The 23,118-nt window shown below is 39.7% G+C and overlaps 1 protein-coding gene across 8 annotated transcripts in view; it reads right to left on the reverse strand.

Moving 5' to 3' along the window:
• Window positions 1-23,118, reverse strand: part of cadpsb (Ca2+-dependent activator protein for secretion b) — a 65,387-nt gene that overhangs the window by 15,612 nt on the left and 26,657 nt on the right. For 2 of the 8 annotated variants that reach the window (XM_031757625.2, XM_039612318.1), the window contains exons 5-18: window positions 22,717-22,950; window positions 20,251-20,372; window positions 14,288-14,399; window positions 13,298-13,437; window positions 12,764-12,830; window positions 12,325-12,433; window positions 12,001-12,213; window positions 6,475-6,611; window positions 6,187-6,374; window positions 5,283-5,384; window positions 5,120-5,183; window positions 4,899-5,022; window positions 2,628-2,660; window positions 351-457 (exon numbers count right to left, since the gene is read on the reverse strand). In XM_031757625.2, coding sequence (XP_031613485.1) covers window positions 351-457; window positions 2,628-2,660; window positions 4,899-5,022; window positions 5,120-5,183; window positions 5,283-5,384; window positions 6,187-6,374; window positions 6,475-6,611; window positions 12,001-12,213; window positions 12,325-12,433; window positions 12,764-12,830; window positions 13,298-13,437; window positions 14,288-14,399; window positions 20,251-20,372; window positions 22,717-22,950 — 1,752 coding nt within the window. Of the gene's footprint in view, window positions 1-350; window positions 458-2,627; window positions 2,661-4,898; window positions 5,023-5,119; window positions 5,184-5,282; window positions 5,385-5,566; window positions 5,726-6,186; window positions 6,375-6,474; window positions 6,612-9,524; window positions 9,537-12,000; window positions 12,214-12,324; window positions 12,434-12,763; window positions 12,831-13,297; window positions 13,438-14,287; window positions 14,400-20,250; window positions 20,373-22,716; window positions 22,951-23,118 lie in introns of all 8 variants that reach the window. The other 6 variants (XM_031757630.2, XM_039612319.1, XM_039612315.1 and 3 more) reach the window with 5 other exon arrangements.

Genomic DNA, 23,118 nt, shown 5'->3' on the forward strand with positions numbered 1-23,118 from the left:
GGAGTATCCTCAACATAATACTACCGTTTTAACAACTTATGTAAAACTAAAACACTGTGATCACAGCAAAAAAAGATGCACATTGTACCATTTCTGTCTAATTTACAGTCTACCCTCAAACATGGCCCTCTGATTCCATGTGGCGATGGTCTGTTGAACACCAATTAGAGCTTTCCGAAATTAAATTAATCTTTGAAAGTTTTTTCCTTTTTTTTTTAGTTACCCATAGATGAAAGCAGCTTTATTTATAGAGGACTGATAATAAGGCTAGCTCCCTGCTGTGGGGCAAGTGAGATAAGAGTGAGAGCATAGAGGGAAAGTGCTTTGAGGAGGAGAGGGTTCTCACTCACCTCCGCATGGTGTTCCTGGTTCTGCTGGAGGACCTCTATGACTAACTCCGCCAGGCGAATTGTTTCCTCCAGCTTTTTGGCAGGCGTGACTAAGCGGCCTACGTTCTCTGAGACAAAAGGATGAGGGTGAGGGATGAGTGGTTAGTCAAGCACAGAGGATTCCAGGGGGATTTTTATGGCTATTCAGAAGATTTTTTTTCTCTGTTTATATTTTTGACCGTTTAATAAAAGTATAAACACAGCACTTACGCTGTGATGTTTACCTACCATACCCCCCATAACAAGTAAAGCGTGTTCTTATTTACTGTGTATGCATTTTGGGCTGCATGACATAAAGCAACAGAGTTGATGCATTTATGGGATAATCAGACTCATGTTGGAGGAGTATCAGACAGGCATAGTGGCGCTGAGATGGAGGTGCAATGCAGCATTGAAAACATGCATATTGTGTAGCGGTACTGAATAAGCCATCTGTATAAGGAGCTGTCTCATGGCCAAAAATACTCTGTGAACACGCACAGTAAAAATTATTCATTCCTTCTCTTTGAAGTTATATGAGATTGGATGAGATTATTAATTCAAAGCTAATAATACTGGATGTCTAATATGACTAAGGATCGGGTTCTCTACAAACACTCGTGGCTAGAACTACATGAAAGGGACATTTATACATATTTCTGTAATTATTTTTTTTTTAAGACCAACAAGTGTTTAAGAATCTACTTAAATATATATTATTTTATAAGTAATCTGATCTCAATATAATAATACACACATTGGCTGGCTCATAGTTTTCTTTGTTAGAACTAATTTTATAAAAAGGCAGGTGCTTGGATCAAATCAATAAAATAGTTGCCAACTATCTGATGAAATTCCTGAAGGTAATGAATATTTTTACAAGTGTGCTGATTTTGGATTTCTCTTAAACTGTGCTTATGTGCTCATGAAAGCTGTTCCTCACTTATCAGCTGGTGACTTTGGTCTATGATTAGCAAAAGCTCCAAATCACTTGCTCGTACCTTTGTCGACAGAACGATCTGATAAAAACAGATATGTGTCATGAAATGGAGTTGTTCTTAAACACTGTGATTATATGGCATGACATATTTTGAACATGGAACTGAATGGCTACACAGATCTGAAATCAAAAGCACATAAATACATAACTCTACATAAAACAGTAGAAGTCTGCAGTTGGCAGTTCTGACTGGAAGCCTTTTGCTGTTTTCATTATTATTTTAGTAAGCAGTAGGGTTCTGCGGGTATTGCTGCTCAAGCCAAATGAATATTTTTTTCAGAGCCTGGAGAAAAATTAAGTGAAGGAACCCTAAGCTAGCAGTAGAGATTATACTTTCAAATGCCACATAGAGGGAACTGAGCTGTAAAGTAATATTTAGACCTCTAATCTTGCCTGATCACGAGGGTTTGAATAAGAATAGATATAATATGGTTTAAAGAGGAGCAAAGTGGAACATTTTTTGTTTGTTTTGTTGTTGCTTTTTTATTCCATTGCACATGCGCTCCAAGAGAAGGCCATGCAAACTCCACAAAGAATGACCATGTCCAGGTTTAAACCCAGGGCCTCCTGACTGGGAGGCAAGGGTGATACTCTAGTTTGGGATGGTGAGGAAAAGTTTCAGATGTCTCAAATCTCTACAGATAAAAGCTGCATATACTCGAGGTTTTGTGGTTGTCTTTAGCATCTGTGCTACATCTTTGCTTTACTTTACTCCCAGACAAAAATCCCCATAATGCATATCTTTATATAATGAGCTCATTTTCAAGTGTGGCCTATGGTGGAAATGTATGCTATTTGTGTGATGGGGGGGGTTGCATTAAAGTGTTGCTTATGTCTTTTTACATTACATTACAATGTAGATAGAAATATAGGACCATATGTAAGAGATTGCATTACTTTATGATTTTGATGGTCTCTTAACATGTCTGCCGAAAAACACACTTGTTCAAGTGCGAGTACGCTAAATTTGAAAGAAAAGGAAATAACATTTTCAGCCGTGTAATTCATTGCTCCAGATTTGAATCTGGAAAAATATAAAGTAGTACAATCTCTACAGATTTACTGCTTTTTTAAGACATGCCAAGACATTTGAGAACTTGTACAATATTTAAAGTGTGTATAGAAGATGTGCTAACGGTAAATGCATGCATATGTCTTACACTGATTTACAGTAAACATGTGTGTAAGGTGTGGGTGTATTTGTATATGTGAATGTAAGTGTGCACTATAGCTAAACCATAAGCTAAACATGGGTTCACCTGGATCCTTTTGATCCTTTTGACCTTTCTCAACTTCAGCGAGAAAAAGGGGAGAGAAAAGATAAAAAGGAGATGTTTAGAATTAGCACGGCTCTACGGTTATTTTCACGATAGGGGAGGGGGGCTTGGGGGAACTCAGGCTTGTTGTTCATCGCCACGTGACCCTTTAAATGAATCTGCTGGGACACTTTCAGCTCCAGGGACTGACGCTTCTAGGCGACAGACAAACGTCACAAACACACAATAAAAAATAGAAACACTGAAACAGTAGCCTGTGGAAAATTTTAAAAAAAGTGATAAGATGTTTTTTTTGTTAACAAACAGACAAAGCGTCGACTATTGCAAACAGGTAGGGGACACAAACAGCTTAAAGGACCGTAGACAGGACACGCTGAATGACTTGAGTTGACCTGAGTCAAGTTAAAACACAAACTGGAGCTGTTACATCCATACACCCTATCCTGTTGTTCCCATTCAATAGCTCTGTCAACAGATGCTCTTTCACTGTCTCTGGAGACACGGTGACAAACAAGCCTACCTGTTCGGCACAGCACACCACTGACACATGATCAGACCAAATGACTGAAAACACATACCAATGTAAGCAATATAAAAATGCATTCAAGTCAAAGGAATGGGCTTCAAACCAAAAGAAAGAAGCTTACAGACCAGACCGCTCATTCATGTCCATCACAAACAGATGGTGCAAAAAAAGGACCCCTACTGATTCTGTGTGGTACTGCTCAGATCTCTCGACTGGTGCACTCCCCACTCACTCTCACAGACAAAGGCACAGATAAAAACAAGCATGGCGGGAGCAACATTTCTGGAGAAAGAGAAGAGGCAGAAGGGAGGGGATGAGGTGAAGGTGTGCTTAAAAGAATGAGGGGGGGGAATGGGAAGAGATGATGAAGGTACTCACGGATGGTTAAATCCATCACTTGAGATGCCAAGCAGAAGACAGGGTGCTCAAACATTTCCCTCTTTTTCCCTATAAAAAAGGATCGGGGCATGCAAAAGGATGGGGTCAGAAGGGGGAAGTCTAGAGGTCAGAGGGTGATGGGAAGAGGGCTGTCCAGGTGAAGGAGACAATCTGTTGGGCAGGAGGCCCAATAATAAGGTCAAATCGTTGGTAAAATTTGAATCAGATGCCTCACAAGGACAGGTGGAAATAAATTCACACAGCATGAAAAGATAGTAAGGTTTCAATCCTTAGTATCTTTAGCACCCTGAGGGATTTCTTTCAAGGCATAAACAACATCAGAGATCTCTATGTAAATGTGCATGTCAGTGCAATTGGTATGTTGAAAAATAGACACAGCAAGAGGAAGAAATAAGACATCCAAAAATGTCTTTATGTATTTTTTCATATGTAATCCATGCCAGTAAAGAAAGGCCGTGTTATGTCTCAAAGCACATGCAAGGCTGATGCTGGTTTGTGTGCATTCAATCCCAGCATTCCTTTGGTTAGAAGCCACTCATCACATAGTAGAGAGGTTAGAAAAAGGGACATCTGTGTGGAGAGGGGGAAAAAAGCAGAGCAGACAGGGGAGGGAGCAGAAGATAGTGGTCTTCAGCAAGAGCATAAGACACAGTTGACAGGAGAGCTGCTGGTATTTCAAGGCAGGGAGTGTAAAGAGGGGCGGGCAGAGTCAGCTGGAGGTATCAGAGAGGTTGGAGCTAACAGTAAGATAGTGGAAGAGAGGGAGTGTGTGTCGACTGGGAGCTGGGAGTCATTTAAGCTGAACTTACAATCCAATCATCAAATGTCAGAAGCCAGGATACTACACAGCTCGAATAGTCAAGGCACAAAGAGAGATCGGCACATCAACAGATTTCAGGGCTTTGGATTTGAATGCATTTTTACTCACACACCTCTACACAAAAGCCAACTTGACCTACAGAACAGCACAGAGCTAAAGCAGGCCTGAAACAAAGGAGAGAGTTATTGGACTGAGAGACAGAAAGTGACTGTGACAAATCATTTGCCACAAATCATTTGGGATATGGACACAAATATACCATATACCAAGTGAATTTACCATGTGTAAATTAATTGATAACATGACAGGCAGTCTTACAGAAGAAAAAGAACATATGGAGATATACTGATTGTTCACTCTGTCGTTTTCTACCAAACCACTGACTGGGCATTTCAATCTGTAAAACATGACATCTTCATGATCAGTAGGAATGTTTAGCGGATGCATAACATTAGTACCCTGATCCCAGCAGTCATTATGTGACAGTGAATTGTGTTGTTCTGGTTACCTTCGATTTTAGCATAGTCTTTAATCCGCTGGTAGTTGAGCTGAGCAGCCTGCTCCAAACATTTGCGAATTACCCCTTTAACTTCTTCTGGTGGAACCGGAGTCACAATGTCCTTCATCAGGACCTGCAGGCCACATCGAAGATGACTCACAGAACCTCAATATTTCAGAGGGCACCTTTTTCATTGTTCATAAAATGGTTTTATTCAAGCATTTACTAACCCTCTCCAGCAAAGATAAAGTGGCCTTCAGTGCACCCTCTGGACGACCGAAGGGGAAACAATATCTACAAGGGAAGACCGCAGATTTAATAACAGAGAAAAATACCAATAACCGGGATGTTTTGTGACTTGGTGTAATCTGGTTTTAGTGAGGTGGCAATCACCTGAAATTTACAATCCGGTTTTCCAATATCACACGCAACCGCTCCTTGATGTCTTCAAAGCGCTCCTTCTCATCCACTGTCACTGTAGTCAGCCCGTCTGGCCTATGAAGATCGCACCCACAAAAGTTAACCCAGCTGCAACCCCAAAGTCCAACGTATACAACCACTTATCTAAGCCCCAAAATCTCTGGTTAACAGCTTTCATACCCCAGGGAACTGATTGAGTGATTTTTTTTCTTGAGTTCCCTCCAGTGTTACACATTGAAAAAATGACCATGTCTCACCTGTTTTGACCTTGAATCAGTGGATTTTTGGACTCCTTTTTCTTTCTAAACTTGAATATGCATGCTCGTTTAGAGGCAGCACGGGGATCTGGGCTTTGGGAGCTCTTTGGGGATTTTAGGACCTCATAGCCCAGTGGGCCCCAGTAACTGATGCCCTCTCTGACTTTAACAGACGCATGGGAGGATGAATAATATGGACAGTAAGAGACTATGGCAACAAAGGACAGAGAGAAAAGAAAAAAAAAACAAAGAAAGTGGTAGAAAACAAGGAAATATGTAGAGATACGCAATTGATTAACAACATAATATGAAATACAGAAAGAAAGGCCAAAAAAATGTAACCGCAACAACATAAAAAATTAAGAAAACATAAACATGACAAAAATAATTTGATGGGAACAAAACCACAAACTGTTCAGGTTGCTTCTGATTGGGCTAACCTTTCCATTCTGATCATATCCTGTGTTAATGCATCTTCAATTTTCTCAACTACTGCATCCATAGGAGGCATAGCTTTGCCTAACAAAGTGTAATTTGTTACAAATAAAGGTTGAAAGTCACAAAATGTAAATATGTTTATAAATGTCATAATATATCATAAAGAAGGGCTTAGCGCACACCTGTTCCCATGAACATGGGAGGCACAAAAAGCGAAGCTGTAGTGAAGAAGTGTGGGGTCGATAATGGCCCCATTTTCTGCCCTTTCCAGGAGATCACGCAGGTAACACAGGTGTCTGTGACAACCCCGAACTCCGTTCCTTGCACAGTACTCATCCAAGACAAACACCTGGCCCGGGCTGAACCATCCCTACGCCACACAAACACAGACACACAGTGTACTACTTGATAACAACTGACTAAAGAGCACCCACTGTCATTCATGCAACAAGGAGCAGAAACGAACTCACCAGGCAGCAGAAGGTGTCGTTGAGCCTGTGGTCCAACGTGAGTCGCTGCATCATCTCAAAAAGCGAGGCGTGGTCAAAGCTACAGGGGTTAGCGGAGATAAATTCATCCATGCCATGTTTCTGAGCTCTGTCAGCGTCTATCCGGCCAACGGCACAGGGAAAAGCACACGGTTCAGAGGAGACGACATCAGTGAGGCACAGGGAAACAGCAAGTCTTCATTACAACACGAGAAACACCAGGGAGGCTGTTTTTTGGGGCTACTTCTAAGGGCAAATTATAAACACTTACAGCTTACATTGTCAACTTGCATTGTGTCAAATAGCGTAAAGAGTTTTCTTGTATTTCTTGTATGGATGAGATTCTATCAAACTGAAGCTAAACTCAGAGGGACGGGTGCTTCTACTGTATGTGCATGCATGCATCTAATGTTTTGCAGGGGGAATAAATCCTAAAAGAGCCAAAAGGTGTTTGGATGAAATGCTGTAAATAACATGTAAAAAAAAATAAATATTAGATCCATTCTTCTTTATGTATTCAATAGATTCTGCCATTCGCGACTGTTGTCACTCAGGTCCTGATAAATATTGACACGTGTGCTAATAAAAAAGGCACAAATATGGCAAAGGAGAAATCATTTGAACATGCTGTAAAAAAAACCCAGTTCTAATAAATAAAAAAAAAGTTATTTTGAGAAACAAATTCTTAAGATTTGCAGATTTCTCTCTGAATATGGATCCTGAACCTCTACTCGAGCTCTATTGGGTTTTTAATGTTTATCTTGCTACATTGCTTTTGCCACTAACCTTCTCTGTAACAAGAGGACTTTTCAAAATGTTAAACCTGCTCCCTAAATGAAGAAAGACATTAGTAACATTAAACAATGACAAAATGAAAAACATGGAATGGAAGTAATGTAAAAACGGGTGTTGAAACCATTAGTGGGATAATCTTTTTTTCTACACTCTGAACAAAAACAATCATTTCTTGTTCTGCAAATATTAAAGCTGTCAAAGAGAAAAATGGAAAAAATGATGGGGACGAAGATGTTTTAAAATAGATAAGAGGCACAGCCATGTCCTCTGTGTGAGTGACAGGTGTCATGTCCGAGAGACACTGACATGAGTGATGATGATTTTGGGGGTGGGTGAGGGAAGCGGAGACCTGATCATGGTAGGGCAGGAAAATATTGAATAAAGCACAAGTGACATCTATCAACCTCCAGGTCAGTGAAGGGGAAAGAGGGGAAGGGTTTAATGTGGGTGCTAAAACTTAGCTGAAGTTTGCCAAAAAAGGAACCTGAAGGAAGTTACATTTTAGCAAATTTTTACTCCAATCTGAGAAAGAAAACCTGTAAGACAACAAGTAAAATGTGGACAATAAAACAGGGAAACAGAGCGAAGAGGAGAGGAGGGACAAGACAGGTTCAGTAAGTTATCATGGTAACGCTATGAGAGTTAACAATGAAAGAAGACAGTGAACGGCGTTAGAGATGAGTGGAGCGTTGGTTAAGAGATGATGACAGGATGAAAAAGGATCTGGTTGGTCAGAAAATCTTTCAATTTGACAATAACATGGTGGAAAGTGGTGACAAAGAAAACGCTGTGGGAGACATTAAAAAGGAAGTGAGGTATTGAGAAAACATCCAAAGAGTGAGCACAAGGTGTCAGGTGTTGGACTATGAGACACAGAGAGTGGGCTACATGTCCTTTAGTTGGAATAAAAATGGAGTTTAGGTCCAAAAAATACTCAATACTATAGTAACATTACTATAACTCTCAAGATAAAATAACCAAATCGCCAAAGTAAATATGAGAGTACTTTTTCATACATTTAAAAATGATTACATGCTGGAGAACAGTGTGACTTTTCGTAAAGCTTTTAATTATGTCATGCACATCTGCAGACCCATTTTCAAATTTGCAATTTTGATCATTTTTTTTATGCATTCCTCTTTTTTTTCCTTCTCTACGCATTTGCAAGTTGACAATACTTGAATATGTTGCAGTGTATTCATGATCTCTACAGAGCACACTAACAGGCATACCACTACCGGAGAACTCTAATAGGGTAGCAATACAATTTTGGTGCAAGTACATGGGTAAATAGCATGAAGCCGACAGAGGCAAAACTGTATCATTCTCTGGGAGATGGGGGAAATGAATGAAAACTCCTGTATTTGTACAAAAGTATGGACACATGACACAGGTGTTCTCCTATTCAGGCAAACAAGGGCAGTCAAAAGAAATCAAATGAGATTGCTCCTTTCTGGAGATGTAGTTACCGGTCTAGCCTCTATCTACAGGCCCATCTACTGTAGGAGGAAGGAGTGGGAGTCCGGAGTATTTTATCATAAGACGGGGCGGCATTAGCTACTCCTTGTCTTTGGCATTCAGAATACTCCGCGTACATATTTGCCAACTCTCGTCAAGAAAAGTTCAAAGAAAAAGAATTAAAAGCAATTGAGCCCTCTGAAGTAAAGCATAATTAACATAAACACTTTGGGGAAACAACTGCATACACAGGCTGTCATCGTAATTTATCCATATTTCTATCTTTAAAGAAACACATGTAAACATTAGTCTTTTACAGTTTCATCTGTGAATCGGTTGTTTGCAGCTCTTGATTTTGATAAGACATTTACATGAAATATTCTTGGTAATACGAAACTATAAAATCATTTCTTCGTGAATAGCACGTCGCATTTTAGCCTGATATCGCTTTACTCTGAGGGGTCCTTCCACCAATAAGAATAAAGAGAGAAGGCAATTATGCAGAAACAACTATGATATCAACTTTAACTATTACTGAGCCAAATAATAATTCCTTAGAATAAAATACATGCATCCTATATTGGCACGAATGGATGCTTATACTTTCATCCTCAGAGCTGAGGTTGTTAAAAACAAAAAGTCATCAACTAATATCTAAGACATGAAGCGAGACGTGAAAAAAAAAGGAGAAGAAGGAAAGAAGAGAGAAAAGGACGTTGCATTTGTCAGATAATCGGCGGGGATTATCTGAGCTGTGCCGGCTACAGGGAAGCACTTACCCTTGAGTCCAGCTAGAAGACAGCAGGGTAAGAAGGGACAAACCAGAATAACATAAAGACTAGCAACAAGGCTGGAGGAGAGCAATCACGAGAGACCCTGACCTAGCAGCTGCATTACTTAAGAAGGGTCCAGGCAAAGCATGAAGAAGAAAACACAACTCAAAAACAACAACCTATACCAACATGATAGTTTGTGGGTGGTGGTGTGTGAGTACATGTGAGGATATGTGAACAACAGATGTGGAGGCATATTAGAGAAAGGAAGAGGGAGACAGAAAGCAAGAGAGAGAAAGAGAGAGAGACAGACAGACAGAGACAGAGGAAGGAGACAGAGCTTACGATCCTCATCACTCTACTGCAGTTTATTCTTGGTTATGGACAGCTATTTAAAGAGTTGAGAGCTACACATTAAGTACTGTCCCTTTGTTTGATTACAGAGCAAACACAAGGCTTACTCTTAAAAGGGACACTGGCAAACACAAACACCTACATTATAAAGGAAACTCTAAAAGGTGGCCCGAATCGTTTTTAGAAGAAAAAGAGACTATGAAGGTGCTGGTTGAAACGAAGGTCAGATTTTTATCACCAACCTCTTACAATTACAGCAACAAATTTAAGCACACTTTAAAGGTGCACTCCACTCGTTTTGCAAGTAATTGTTGTCACTACTGCATTTTACTGTCTGATTCTAATTGCCCTTTGTTGCGCTTGATATTTCCGCTATAGCCAAAAATGGAAGCTTTTCTGCAATGATGTAATTCTTTTTCTACAATTTCCACAAAGTCCATCTGTTTTTGAACAAATTAAAAACGCACCGAGTCGATAGAAACGCCTCATGAAAGCACTGGTCTTCTGTGTTCTGGAGGAGCTGAGTCAGGTCAAGAAAACAACCCTTTTAATATTACAGTCAAGGACAGAACACAAGATATGGGGTTTTCTTTTTTTAAATAAAGGATTTGATCAGATATCCTCACACTGTATCATATTTATTTGCAGTATTATGTCAGAAATCTGTTGCACAGACTACACCTGTGATATTTAACATTTTATGTGATGTGCACTAAAGCCACAGAACCTTCATAGCACTCTTCTTTTCCATCCTTTCACTGCAGCAGAGTCAGGAGGGCTGTGTATGTTATGGTCCCAGTGCCATTCAAGACCACCAGGGGGTGAAACATGTACGCGTGGTGTGCCACAATGTTTCAGGGAGGGGAAGGAGGTCTGTGCCACTGTGAGAGGCTTTGAATGGCAACAGCTGGCATCAGAGGAGTCAACTAACCACAAGAACGATCACATACTGGACAAAAAAACCGATGGAGAAACAACATAGAATCTCATGTGACAGGATTTGCATTGAGTGACCCAATTCATGTCTTCTGATACTTTTATAAAAGAGTGGAGTAAACTTGGGGCTTTGCACTTTTGAATAATATTATTGAGTTTGTATTTAAAGCCAATTAAATTTACATATTTATTCTAAGAAAAAAATGAAATAAAAATCTCATTACAATTGAAAAAGAAATTATTCTCAGCCCAAAGAGTCAAAAGATGCACACAAAAAAGTCGTGTTTGGTTCTGAATAGCAGGATCTATTATTGTGAATTGTTAAGCAGCGTGTGACTTTACATTTAGTAAGTAAATAAGCTTTGTGTTAGTGTTCTCATGGGCAAATTTAAGGTTAACCTTTGCACAAGAATAATAAGAACTTACTGATTATGACTCACTGCATATTAGTAACCACTTGAATAAATACAGATGTTGCCTCTAGATTTTATAGTTACAAAAATATATATTTTTCCCTTCTTTAATGAGGAGGGAGGGGACATAAGAGACGGTCAGAATAGAAGGTGATAGAGATGCCACACTACTGTAGACAGTCTTACCTTCACTTTGCTACCTGACCTGTGGACTGCTTAGAAGTGCAAGTACAGTGACAAATTGGTTAAAATTTTCAACATGAGGACCATCTGAGAAACTGTCTCAGAACAACAGCTGCCCTCGCAGCAGCCATCTAGAGTTGGCAACTGTATTAAAACAGGGCTATGGTTCGGACAAGAGCAGCACACCCTGGCACTGTCAGTCTGAATTCAACCCCAGTAGGCTTGAATGTTCAAATCTTATGTATGGTGACCTATTTAATCTTCATAAAAACCTTTGCACGCCATGGCCTACTTCTGTATGATAAGGTCTTTTTCAGGTTGGTTGTTCCTTGCGAACAGACTGATGAAATAGCATGGAATCGCACCTTTACACACTGTGGGAGTGGTGACAATGAGTGGAAGTCCATCAGATGCTGGAGGGATCTGTGAGAGATAAATGCATGTGCGTGCGTGCTTGTGTGTTAGTTCTACCAGCACGTATTGTGACTGCAGTGTGGAGCGCATGGCGTGAGACAGTTATGGGTAAGAGCTTTTGCTGCTTTGTGGATGAAAACTGCTATTGCTTGGGTGATTATGTGGTGTTTTGGGCTACTTACAGAACTGAGAAATGGGAGCATCCATTTGGGCTGAGGCACCCCCTTTGGAATTTAGTTTCTGGACCTGAGTGGGTGGGACAGGCTTGTGGGACTGGCCAGTGGCGCGATACATGGCCTGGACCCACAGGATGCGGTCCTGCTCGTCGTCGCTGGCGAAGATCACAGTGTCGCCTTCCTTCACAGCATTGAAGAAAGCCCTGCCACCATCTAAGCCTAATAACGCATAGCTGGGGATCAGCTGGTAGATATTTACATTGTGTGTGTCATTTGTTTATGTGTGTGTGAGTATAGGTAGTTTTATTATGTCCCGGTGTGAATCCTCACCTGGCTGGGGATCACTGTAGTCCACAGTATATCCGTCCAGCTGCAAAAGCTCTTGTGGTTCTGACTTTTTCTCTCGGTAGCTGCACATTGCAAACGTATACTGACTCACCTGTAAAAAGAAAAAAGTAGCAGTCAAATCAGTCACAAATCAAATCATTCTATACAATCTTTAAGCTAGTGATTCTCAAACTGTGACCAGGCTCAACTAGTGGGGAATAAATAAACTACTATTTAATTGTTATTAGCGGTTAAAAAATGCGGGATGTAGGATGTTAAAGCTTTTTGGCTTCTAAATTGGGACATGCTAGTTTTATATAAAACAACTACACGGACTCCTGAGTGACATGTGCTCTATATTGTGATTTGGTAGGTTTACAGGGACCTTTAAGCCAAAACCCAAAACACTGCAATGATCTTAAAAACATGTTTTGTTTTTTACCTGTACGAGGACAAAGAAACGCTTCTTCCAGCGCTTCCAAACATTCTTCCCAAAAGCCCACAGATACCTGTCAAAACATTGTTCACACATGAAGACAGAACACAGTAAAGCTGACGGAAAGAACACAAATGTTAACTCCATCTGAAGCACTGAAGCAGAGTTTGTTATATTTGATCTTAAGTTATGTGGAATTGCTACAAAATAACAACAAAATAGAAATTAGAAGTTGATCCAAATTCTTAAGAAGTACAGTTTAACTGTTACATAAATAAAATGTGATTAATTTAATTAATTTAATTTAATCATTTTAGAAGACGCTAACACATGCAAAGTATGTGTTAGCGTCTTCTAAAATGATTAAATTAAACTACACATTGGCATCCACCAGGGGGAGTAATGCACTTCACAGTACTTTTCCATGGTAGGTGAGTAGAAATGAGGCCAAGGAGCTCAGAGTTGGAGTTCTATAGGAAAAATGTGGAATATAAAAATAAGAACACCACTGCACGTGTTGCTTGACAGTGGATCGCTTACCCGCAGTGTTTCATGTTCTGTGGTTTGTCCATACGTATGGCCAGTTTGATCTTGAGATCTTGGTCAGGGCAGGCCTTGGTCACAGTCATTTTGTGGAGTTCTGACTGTTTGGGGCTGTTAGGAGTTGGGTGGAGGACAACCTGCACTCGCAGAAAAGTAGATCATTAAATACAAGAAATTATAGACGACCAGGTGGTAAATCTTTGATCTGTGCAACACTGAGCAGTGCCAATCAGTCTGCTTGCATGCATTAGTGATTTAGTGCGTTTGCTTTTCAAAAGAAATAAAAAAAAGCTAGCGAGGAAGAAGAACTGTGCTTTGCTCTCTCTCCCCAAAGACGGGGGTCTAATCTCTCTTTGCTGAGTTAAAGAGCTTTGAGGAAGCCTGCCAACTCTGCTGCAGTGGGAGATCAAAGAACCAAGGTCACTGCCACTACAGGGACGTCTGAGGCGCCGCTGCCCCGACGCAAACCAGCAACACCACCTTCCCTAACTACCTGTCACATTTACACGACAGGAAAAAGCAGGGTAAAGAAGCGATTCATGTTTCTGCTTTGTTCGCATTTGAGTCATGTTTGAGTAATGCTCAAAGGCTGGAAGTCTCTTGTTGGGAATGAGGCTAGAATTTGTTATCAGTCTACTCTTAACAGATGTGCAGCAGTCAAATTCAGATACAGCACAATGTGAAAATTTCAAAATGTGAGAGCCGTTTGTACTTTCAAAAGAGCTCATGGAAAAATTAAAAAATAAATAAATACTGGAACTAGAGCAAAATAACAAAACCCTATTTATAAATCGCAGTCATGTGACGGGACCCTGGAGACTCTTTTGAGCTTATTACAATCAGAATGATGCACAGCTACATAAATAAAACTACTTTGAGTGACTGTGCATGTATTTCTATAATCAAAACACAAGTTTGCACTATTTTCATCGCTATGTCAACATCAGAGTGTTAGTGCGCTAATAAAATAATAAGCAGAAATGTTACCCTGCCCAGTTCTTTGTCTTCCAGTGCCAGCACCCCTGTACTCTCTGTAAACAGCTTCACCTTGACAGCAGGCAAAGGGTGTGTAGTGGTGAAGTCACCTTGGGTCCCCCAGCTGAAAGAGACAACAAAAAACACTCTAGAGGTTAGTTTCCATGACACCACGGTGAGTCCGTGTTCCCATCAATTGTCATTTTTAATTGTTAGTCAGTCTGGGAGACAGATTTCACCTTAGTTGCAGTATTTTATATGTAAATTACGCCGAAAATGTCAGTAAACAATTTCAAATTCAAATCAAACTGTTTTCAGATGCTTTTTGCTTTAATCAAATAAATTCAGCTGAGCCTCCTGGGACTGAAGCATACAATAGAGGGAAGACAATGCAATGTTTATGCACACAAACCCTCCAATCTTTTGTATCACAGGAGAAAGATAGAGGTGGTCTGATTGAAGGAATTAAAAAAACAAGGATTACGGCAAAGTCGCATGAACTTACACTAAGTCAAAGTCAGGATAAAACCAAACAAGATAGCAGACACAATTTATTTGTTCTGACTGTTGTTCGTTGTCAGCAATAAATAAATAAACAGCCAGAGACCAGAGAATAGTCAAAACCAATGTATCTTTTCTACTTGATTTTCATGACTCAAAAATAAGACAAGGCTCTTTAAAAGGCTTAAAATCTATATAGATACAAACTGCAATTGAGGGGCAATATTTTTGGTACTGAAGATTTCTCAAGTCGATTTGTAGTCCGTTTATATTGTGAGAAGTTGCAGCCCAATGGAGTCCACGTGGAGAGCAAAACAGGAACTTCTAGCTGTCTTTAAAAAAAACAAAACTTGTCCTCATTCATATTTGTATTATAAATAATTCATCCATGGGAGGGACTGGAGCCAATGAGAGGCAGTAAACACTCTGGACAAGCTGTGAATCAATCTATAGTCCATCATGACTTGTTCCAGTCAGACTGGAATAGTCTGGTCACAATGAAAGTTGTATACTTTAAACACACTTTAATTTACTTCAGTATCTACTGGTATCAAAGGTGTTATTTAGTTACCACCATTTCTACCAGGACAGTAAGTAAATGGGCTACATATTAGCCCTAGACACTGGAATCATCTGATTTCCAGCATTTTTCATGTGTCCAATTATGAGCTGGATGTTTCATGCGTGTGCAACATTTGCAAAATGTGCACAGCAGCCAGGCAAATACTTTCACGCACACTTACAGCCATCACAGCCACACACTAACGTGCTATTAGTGTAGTAGCTCCTCACTGTAAGTGAAGACACAAAATTCACCAAAGTAAACTGTAAAGGAACCACCAGACAAACATTTGTAACAACAAATCTAATTAGACCCGTAAATCACCCTCACCCAGCTGAACATGGACATTTTAAAGAAGCAACAAAGGCAAAGGGGCTTCAGCGATCCAGAGCTTACAGGCAGCCACGAGCCAGCAGCCTCAGTGTGAGCAGTAAAAGGATCAAAGCAGTTTCAAGGAAAATGTCCTGTTATCTGGTGATACTTATATACATACTGGAAAATTAAGTAGGTGTCTGATATCTGCTTTGTTGCATAAATTCATTGCTCCTGCGATTGTTTGCTATGCTAAAATATGTCAGATAAAGGTGGCTGTACAGCAACTCATCTTCATTTAATAGAATAGAATAGAATAGAATAGAATAGAATAGAATAGAATAGAATAGGATTTCATTAATCCCTTGGGGACGTCCACTCAGGGACATCTTTCCAAAAACATAGCACTATATTTTCGGTTGTTTTATGGAGAAAATAATTTATTGCATTAAGAGAAAGTAGATGTTGTTTTGTATATGTTGTCATTTACAGCAAAGAAAGGCAAAAATGGCTATTGACAGGTCACACTTAGGAAAGTTGGGAATCAGCCAAGAAAATAGCCTAATACAAAGAGTGTTTTAAAACAGTAAGTATAGTTGAGGTTAACGCACCACGCTACATCTTAGTATATATATTTATATCTATAAATATCTAGTTTGCCATGTAGGCTTGAAACTCATTACTATCTGCAAATATGTTCAATTTACTAGCAAGGCACCATTTATCAATAAACTATGTCAGATCTAGGTCTGAGACTGTGCTTAGGGAAAGGCCTCACTGGTCAGATACCCCTGCTACCAAGCTGAGAAAGAAAGAAACAGGTTGAGGCGGGTTGGGGTAAATGAAAAGAAATATACATGTAAGTGTATTAAGTATGGTTCTGTTTCTGAACTTCTAAGTAACTATATCCAACTAAAACTGGTTAGTGCGTATATGCCCTAGAAGCCTACAGATGGATGTCCGGGTGTTGGAGGATCTGAAATAGCAGGAAGCAGTCCAGAGCGGCAAAAGCAGCTTGAAGCGATGTGGGGTTTTGCAGTGTTACTGTGTGTTTGGTACAGTATATGATGTGAGGAGTGAGAGTGAAGTCTTACAGCTCACTTCTGAAATAGCTCAGAGCTTTCGCTTCATTAGATATCTGTCAGTGACTCAACATATTTGCCTCAGGCTATGGCACTAGGATACTTCACCTGTATGTATTGTTAATATACTAATTAGGCACCATGTTTTGACAGGTAAGGTAATGTATGAGACTGTATCTCTGATTCTGCATAATTAGTTTTGAAATGTTTAGTTTAAACTGCCGTTCATGAGTGTGGCAATGTTTACAAGAGTGCAAAAATATGAAGCTATCATTTAACAGCGAGCCATTAATATCAAACTGGAATCTCACCAGCTTTGCCTTCACAAGCAAAATGAATGACAAGAAATAAAGCGGTTTGCTGTAATCATAGGACACAGCATATATGAACCTCTGTTACCTCTCATTGTCATCTATAGCTGCTAACATGCCAAAGCTGCCTGAAGCTTTAGCAATACAACATGAATGCCTCGCTCTAAGTTCTCACTCTGCAGCAAGACACGACGAACATGGTGTCAGTTTCCAGTCTAGAAAAGGATTTTTTCTCGTAAGCATTTCTAACATTCATAATTAATTGCCGCTTTATGTACACAAATATGTTGCAGACACAGCATGTAGAGGAAGAGAAGAAGAGCTGCTGACTGACAGCGAGGAGTGACTGTGAGCTGCGTTGATTTCAGATGGAACCATTGTACCAGCATGAAGGTGACCTTGTGGCTTATTCTAAGGTCTATTAATGGACGTGCAAGTGCTACCTTCCTGCAATTTTTTCCTACAAAAGATTATACAACTATGCGCCTGCTCAAATGGGTCAAATGAAAAAATCAACTACAGAATTACGAGAGAATTAAATGAATGTCAAAACATTTATCGGCTCATCTGAGTTAAATCAGAACCACGATAGTCAGTTGAATGTCAGTCTGAGCACATGGCTGCTGAACACATCCAATTATTGTATGCAAATATCCTGCAGCAGTCTGTACATTAACACATTTATCTCATGTAGGTCTTTGCAGGGGTTTTTGTGTATACTTGTGTGTACTGCATATAAGCAACCACACACAGTTGTGTTTTAGTCACTACAATAATTTCTGGGAGGCTTACCCTAACCTAAAAGCAACTTTAATGTGTGGGTCCTCACAATATCTGTAAATAGCTTTATGTCCCCACAACATATGGAATATACTGGCATACACACACACACACACACACACACACACACACACACACACACACACACACATTACCCTTGCCTTGTTCTCCTCTAATCCGTCCCCTCATTCATGTCCTTCCGTCTCTCTTCATAAAATGGCTCTTAAATTAAGGAGATCAGAGGAAGACATTTGGGCCTTAAAATAGCTCCAATTTGCATGAATGTTTCATGGACATTTCTCTTGTATCTTGTACTGTGCAGTACTGGTTAATTAGAGGAAAAAGGGTAGATATATTTAGCAGCGGATATATTTTTCATCATCACCGTCATTGTTGTTAATCGAGTCTAATGAACTGGTATAACAAGAAGGGAGGCAACGGAATGATTTAGGATATGTACAAACCGTGGGGAATTTCACAGAAGGGAACTATGTTATGTCATTTTGTATTTAACATGCTATGGGATTTTTACAACCCTCAACCAGTCAAAAACGTTGGTTTCAGCTGTAGAGCATAGCTTACTCCAGCAGCTTTAATAATAAAGATCTGTGCTGTCCCATAAGTCTAGAGATTTACTGTTAAGACAAATTTTCATAAAACCCACTTTTATTAAAGGTAGAACATGCAGGAGGTTCTATATGTGTAGACTTATACAAAAGCGACCCCTTCCTCCACCCAGACAAAATCATTGCTAACGGGTCACTAGAAGTGTGTGGTCTTAAACACTGATCAGCAACAGCACCTCTGATACTTTCAGTTCAAATTTAAAATGAAAGAGAAACACAGCATTTCTGCTTTTACTTACTCTGGAAAAATTATGGGATACACAGCTGTGCCTACATACACCTTTGTCCCAACTATCCATCATACATAATGATGTCAACATGAATATATAGCATCTATAGTATGCAGATTGAATTTAATATAAATCTAATAAACATAATAATATTATTTCAGTACATCAATAAAATAATGGGCTAAAAAGATGCCTTGTTTGGGAAGCTACTGAAAATCCCCCTGATCCATCAACAGAGTGCAGCCTGCCACTAGGCAAGTCCACTCACTCCCAACTCCACTCGCTCAGTCTGGCTTGAATGACACCATTTAAACAAACTACTGAATACAAAGAAAGATAATCAATAAAAATGAAGAGGAGGTCATTTCCCTGTTTCTTTTGTCTATCCGGGAGTGACAAAAGAAAAAGACGAAAGAAGAGGAAAAGGAGAAAAAGGTAAGGCAATTCTGAATGGCATAGATAATAATGAGTAGATAGATAATTTATAACATAATGAGAATTTTTGCCTAGGGTTCCCACAGACTCTAGGCTTGCTGCTGCCCATCAATCCCGATGATCATCATCCAAAACACAAGCGGTATGCATCGAAGCTTAATGTGAATGCCAGGATACAGTGTTTCCCTCTTCCACTGTTTATTTTCTAAATGTGCAGTCCCCCTCCCCAAGTGTACAGAGTCTGAAGACGACTTCATTAAAATTGCTAGACAAGCCAGTCTACGTCTCTGCTCTGCTTTCACACAAAGTCTAGTTATTGAGAATCTTTTTCACAGGGTTATGTAAAGGTTGTGTGTGCTTTAAAAATGACTGCAATGAATAAAAGAACATCAAAAAATATGTTTAAAAATATATCTCTTGTTCTCGCTATTGATGCTTCCACTTCTCGTTCGGTTTCCTCAACTGCTGTTCACTTTCTCTCTCTCTGTCTCACTGAGCCAGGAACGAAAGCCTAAGTTTGAATGTTGTATTTCTAGATAATACCCCAACAACTGCTGCAAATCATATCATCATCATTAAGTGCAGGTATTTTCCATATATATGTGTTTGAGATCTGAATTTCCTGCCCTGGTCCAAAAAAAGGAAAAAAGGTTTCAAATAAGAAAATAAGCAAACTCATGTTTTGGTGAACTTCACAGAGCTTTTCCATTTCCTTTAAATGCAGTCATTTACATACAAAGTGCCTGTGAAAGAGAATGAGGAACACTAGAGAGAACACCAAGAAGCCACTGGGTTGTGGGAGAGTTTAACAGCACACATTTAGAGTATTTTCGCAGAGCCAGTTAATTTCTCAAAGTGTGGTTCGGCATGGATCTTGCATTACACTTTGTGTTACCATTACATAGTTTTGATTGCAAAGCTCAAAACCACTGATGGCTTATCTAAAGGAAACAACAATAATCAATTATTAACACTTCATTAACATTCATCTTCCATTAAACCAGAGGTTTGTCTTCAGAGAATCCTCAGTAGGCATCAGTGCCTACGCTCTACTGATTTGAGTTACATTATTAAGGTATTTATCATTCACATATATGCATGTGGAAAACCATGCAGGTGCATGCTAAGGCTCTTACGTTGGCTTGGATGCCTCTGCCTGGTCAGTCTGGAGTTTCTCGCCTCCCTCCACCTCCATGGTGCAGTAAACAATCCTGTTTGGAGCCAGTGATTTCAAGCCCTGCACTTCCATGATCACCACCTGGGAAGCACAGACACCTCAGTGGAGGTTACTGATGTAAAGTGATTTATCTCTAAACGGAGTTTAAAAAGTCAGCATCTTATGAGCAGCTAGCAGTTAGGCAGTAATTTTTCGAAACAGTATGCCAGCCACAGAGACGATTTAAGCTTACGGCCAGTGCCCTCATTGTACAAAAATGTAGACTGTAGTTGATTTTTTTTTTTTTACTGGAACAGCCTGTAATAATTTCAGATTTCCTTCCAGTGAAGTATAACTCTCTATCTTCGAAAGTGCTAGTAGGAATAATCTGTCACATCAGGTCTTATATTCACTCTTTAATAACTCTGAACACAATATAGCGATAACACTGCCAGAGGTAACTCTTAAATTGTAACCATGAATTTCAAATGGGAGAGCCAAAGGCAGAAATATGTGCTGGCAAGACAAGAGTTTACTTTGAGCAAAAGAATTTTTTAACTTTCCTGTATATTATGCTGTTTGTTATCTAGTCATCTTGCATATTTTGTTTTTGAGGGGGTGGGGGGGGTATGTGCACTCAAAAAATTAAAGGAACACTTAGAAAATGCATCAGATCTCAATGACAGAAATATCATGCTAGATATCTTTACTGATATGAAACTGGATAACGTGTTGTGAAGAAAAGGATGCTACATGGTTTGATGGAAATGGAAATGATCAACAAGGCGTTGAATTTAAAAACACCCAATAACCAAAGCCAAAAATGCTGCAGCAGGCTAATCCATTTTGCTCAAATTTCATTGCAGCATCAACATGATAGTTTGCATGGCCTAACAACATTGCGGCATGCTCCTAAACAACGGACGGTTTCCCGGGGGATCTGATCCGAGATCTGGGATGTTTAATTCTGGAGGAGCTGGACTACCTGTGCAACCTCCATAGGGTCCAGGTATCGCCTCATGCTGCCAGTTGTGACACTAGCCTTAAATGCAAAACTAGGAAATAAACTGTTAGAAAACAAGAGGAGGGAACATATAGGTGTCCTCCACCTATAAAAGCAGTCCTCATTCGGGGGTTGCCTGATAGTTGACTCTCCAGTGCAATTTCATTAACAGCAAAGCAGCTGAAACTGATTAACAACCCCCTCTGCTACTTAACTGATCAGATCAATATTCCAGAAATGTAATTGACTTGATGATGTACTCTGATTAAAAGGTGTTCCTATAATTTTTTTGAACAGTGCATGAAAATCTTAACAGTAAAATCATGCTGCTCTTTCTATGTACTCAACACAGGAATCAAGTGACTTGTTGTGTATCACAAGTGATTCCACCTCGAGTCTCTGAAGAGGTGAATTCTTTCAGCGCTCGGAAATAAACTTGGTGCTTTACCAAAGACCTATCACAGTGCCACCTCACAAAAACACATACTTCTTTTGCTACTGTGCAAATAATTTCAGACTTCAATCTCCAGAGTGGTGTGCCAAATTGTTTGTGAGCAAACAGAAAGAGCAGGGTCTTATTCTTCTGCACATTATGTACTTCCTGATTCCGAAATAGCACAGCATCATAAGAAGTGAGGTGCGATTGCTCCCTGTTCCATGGTAATAGCTCATCTCAGACAAGCCGATAACAAGATGACTCACATTTCCCGTTAAGGAGCAGGTAAAAGGGGTTTTTTGTGCGTATGTGTTTATGCCAGTCTGTTCTTCGCACGGCGTCTGTTCAGTCCCCTGAACAGGTCTGCTGTGTGTTTCTATACTTAGTCTCAAGTAGCTGATAAAAGTTCTGAATTAAAAGTTATGTTGTAGACAGATGCAATTTTGCATTTAAATGCCAGTTGGCTATATTTGGAAATTCAGAAAAAGGCAGTTCTGTGAAAAGGATTTAATCCATTTCACAATATCATCATCGAGGTGTCTGATTAGTCCTAGACTCATTCTGACATTCATAAAGAGCCGGCTCGAAAAGGAAGAAGATACAAAGACGTCTCTGAAAGAGAAGTGAGGTGCGTCTCTGAAAGAGACGTCCTTGTATCTAATTCAACAGGCTATTACCTGCTGTATTCTCACATTAGCACAATCACATGTCACACTGACTTAATAACAAGTAAATTAAAGACTATTTAATGTCTGAGCCAGCTGCATCAGACACTTGTGTTCTCACATGCATCTCCGTAGGGTCTATCCCTAAACCTTTCTAAAAGTCTAGAACGTTTTAGGGATGCAGTGAATGTGTGAAAATAGTTTATTTTCTGTAAATACCCTTACTTCTTTTGAGTGCCTGAAACATTTGTACAGTACTCCATCTCAGAACCACCAAAACTTTGCAATGCTTGTGATTTTCACATATCGATCATCATACACTCATATCTAGTATCTAATTACCTCTAAAGTAAAGGACAGGACCACATCAGATTTGGACAGCGTGTTCTCGTCCTCTTGGCCCATATCAATGATAGAGGTATTGTGTCCCCGCTTCAGCTTCTGGAGTTTAAACTCCCCGCCCTTAGACACAGGCATGCTCTCCAAGTTGGCCATCAGCTGATTCACCGAAGACTTGAGTTCCTCGATGAACATGGCCTCCATCTCTTTAGATACAAATTTGGGGAACTTTCCACCCTGTTGACAAAAATATAAAAAGGCTCTGAAGAGAACTACAAGTCGGGTAAAATAAAAATGATACAAATATCAAAGAAAGGTTAATTTATCTCAGTTTAATTAGTTTCCTATAGCAATGCTAATTATGTGTAAAGTAAATACAGTAACATTTGTAAATACTGCCCATAC

This window comes from Oreochromis aureus, linkage group 5 (genome assembly GCF_013358895.1).
Source record: "Oreochromis aureus strain Israel breed Guangdong linkage group 5, ZZ_aureus, whole genome shotgun sequence".
Lineage (NCBI taxonomy): Eukaryota > Metazoa > Chordata > Actinopteri > Cichliformes > Cichlidae > Oreochromis > Oreochromis aureus.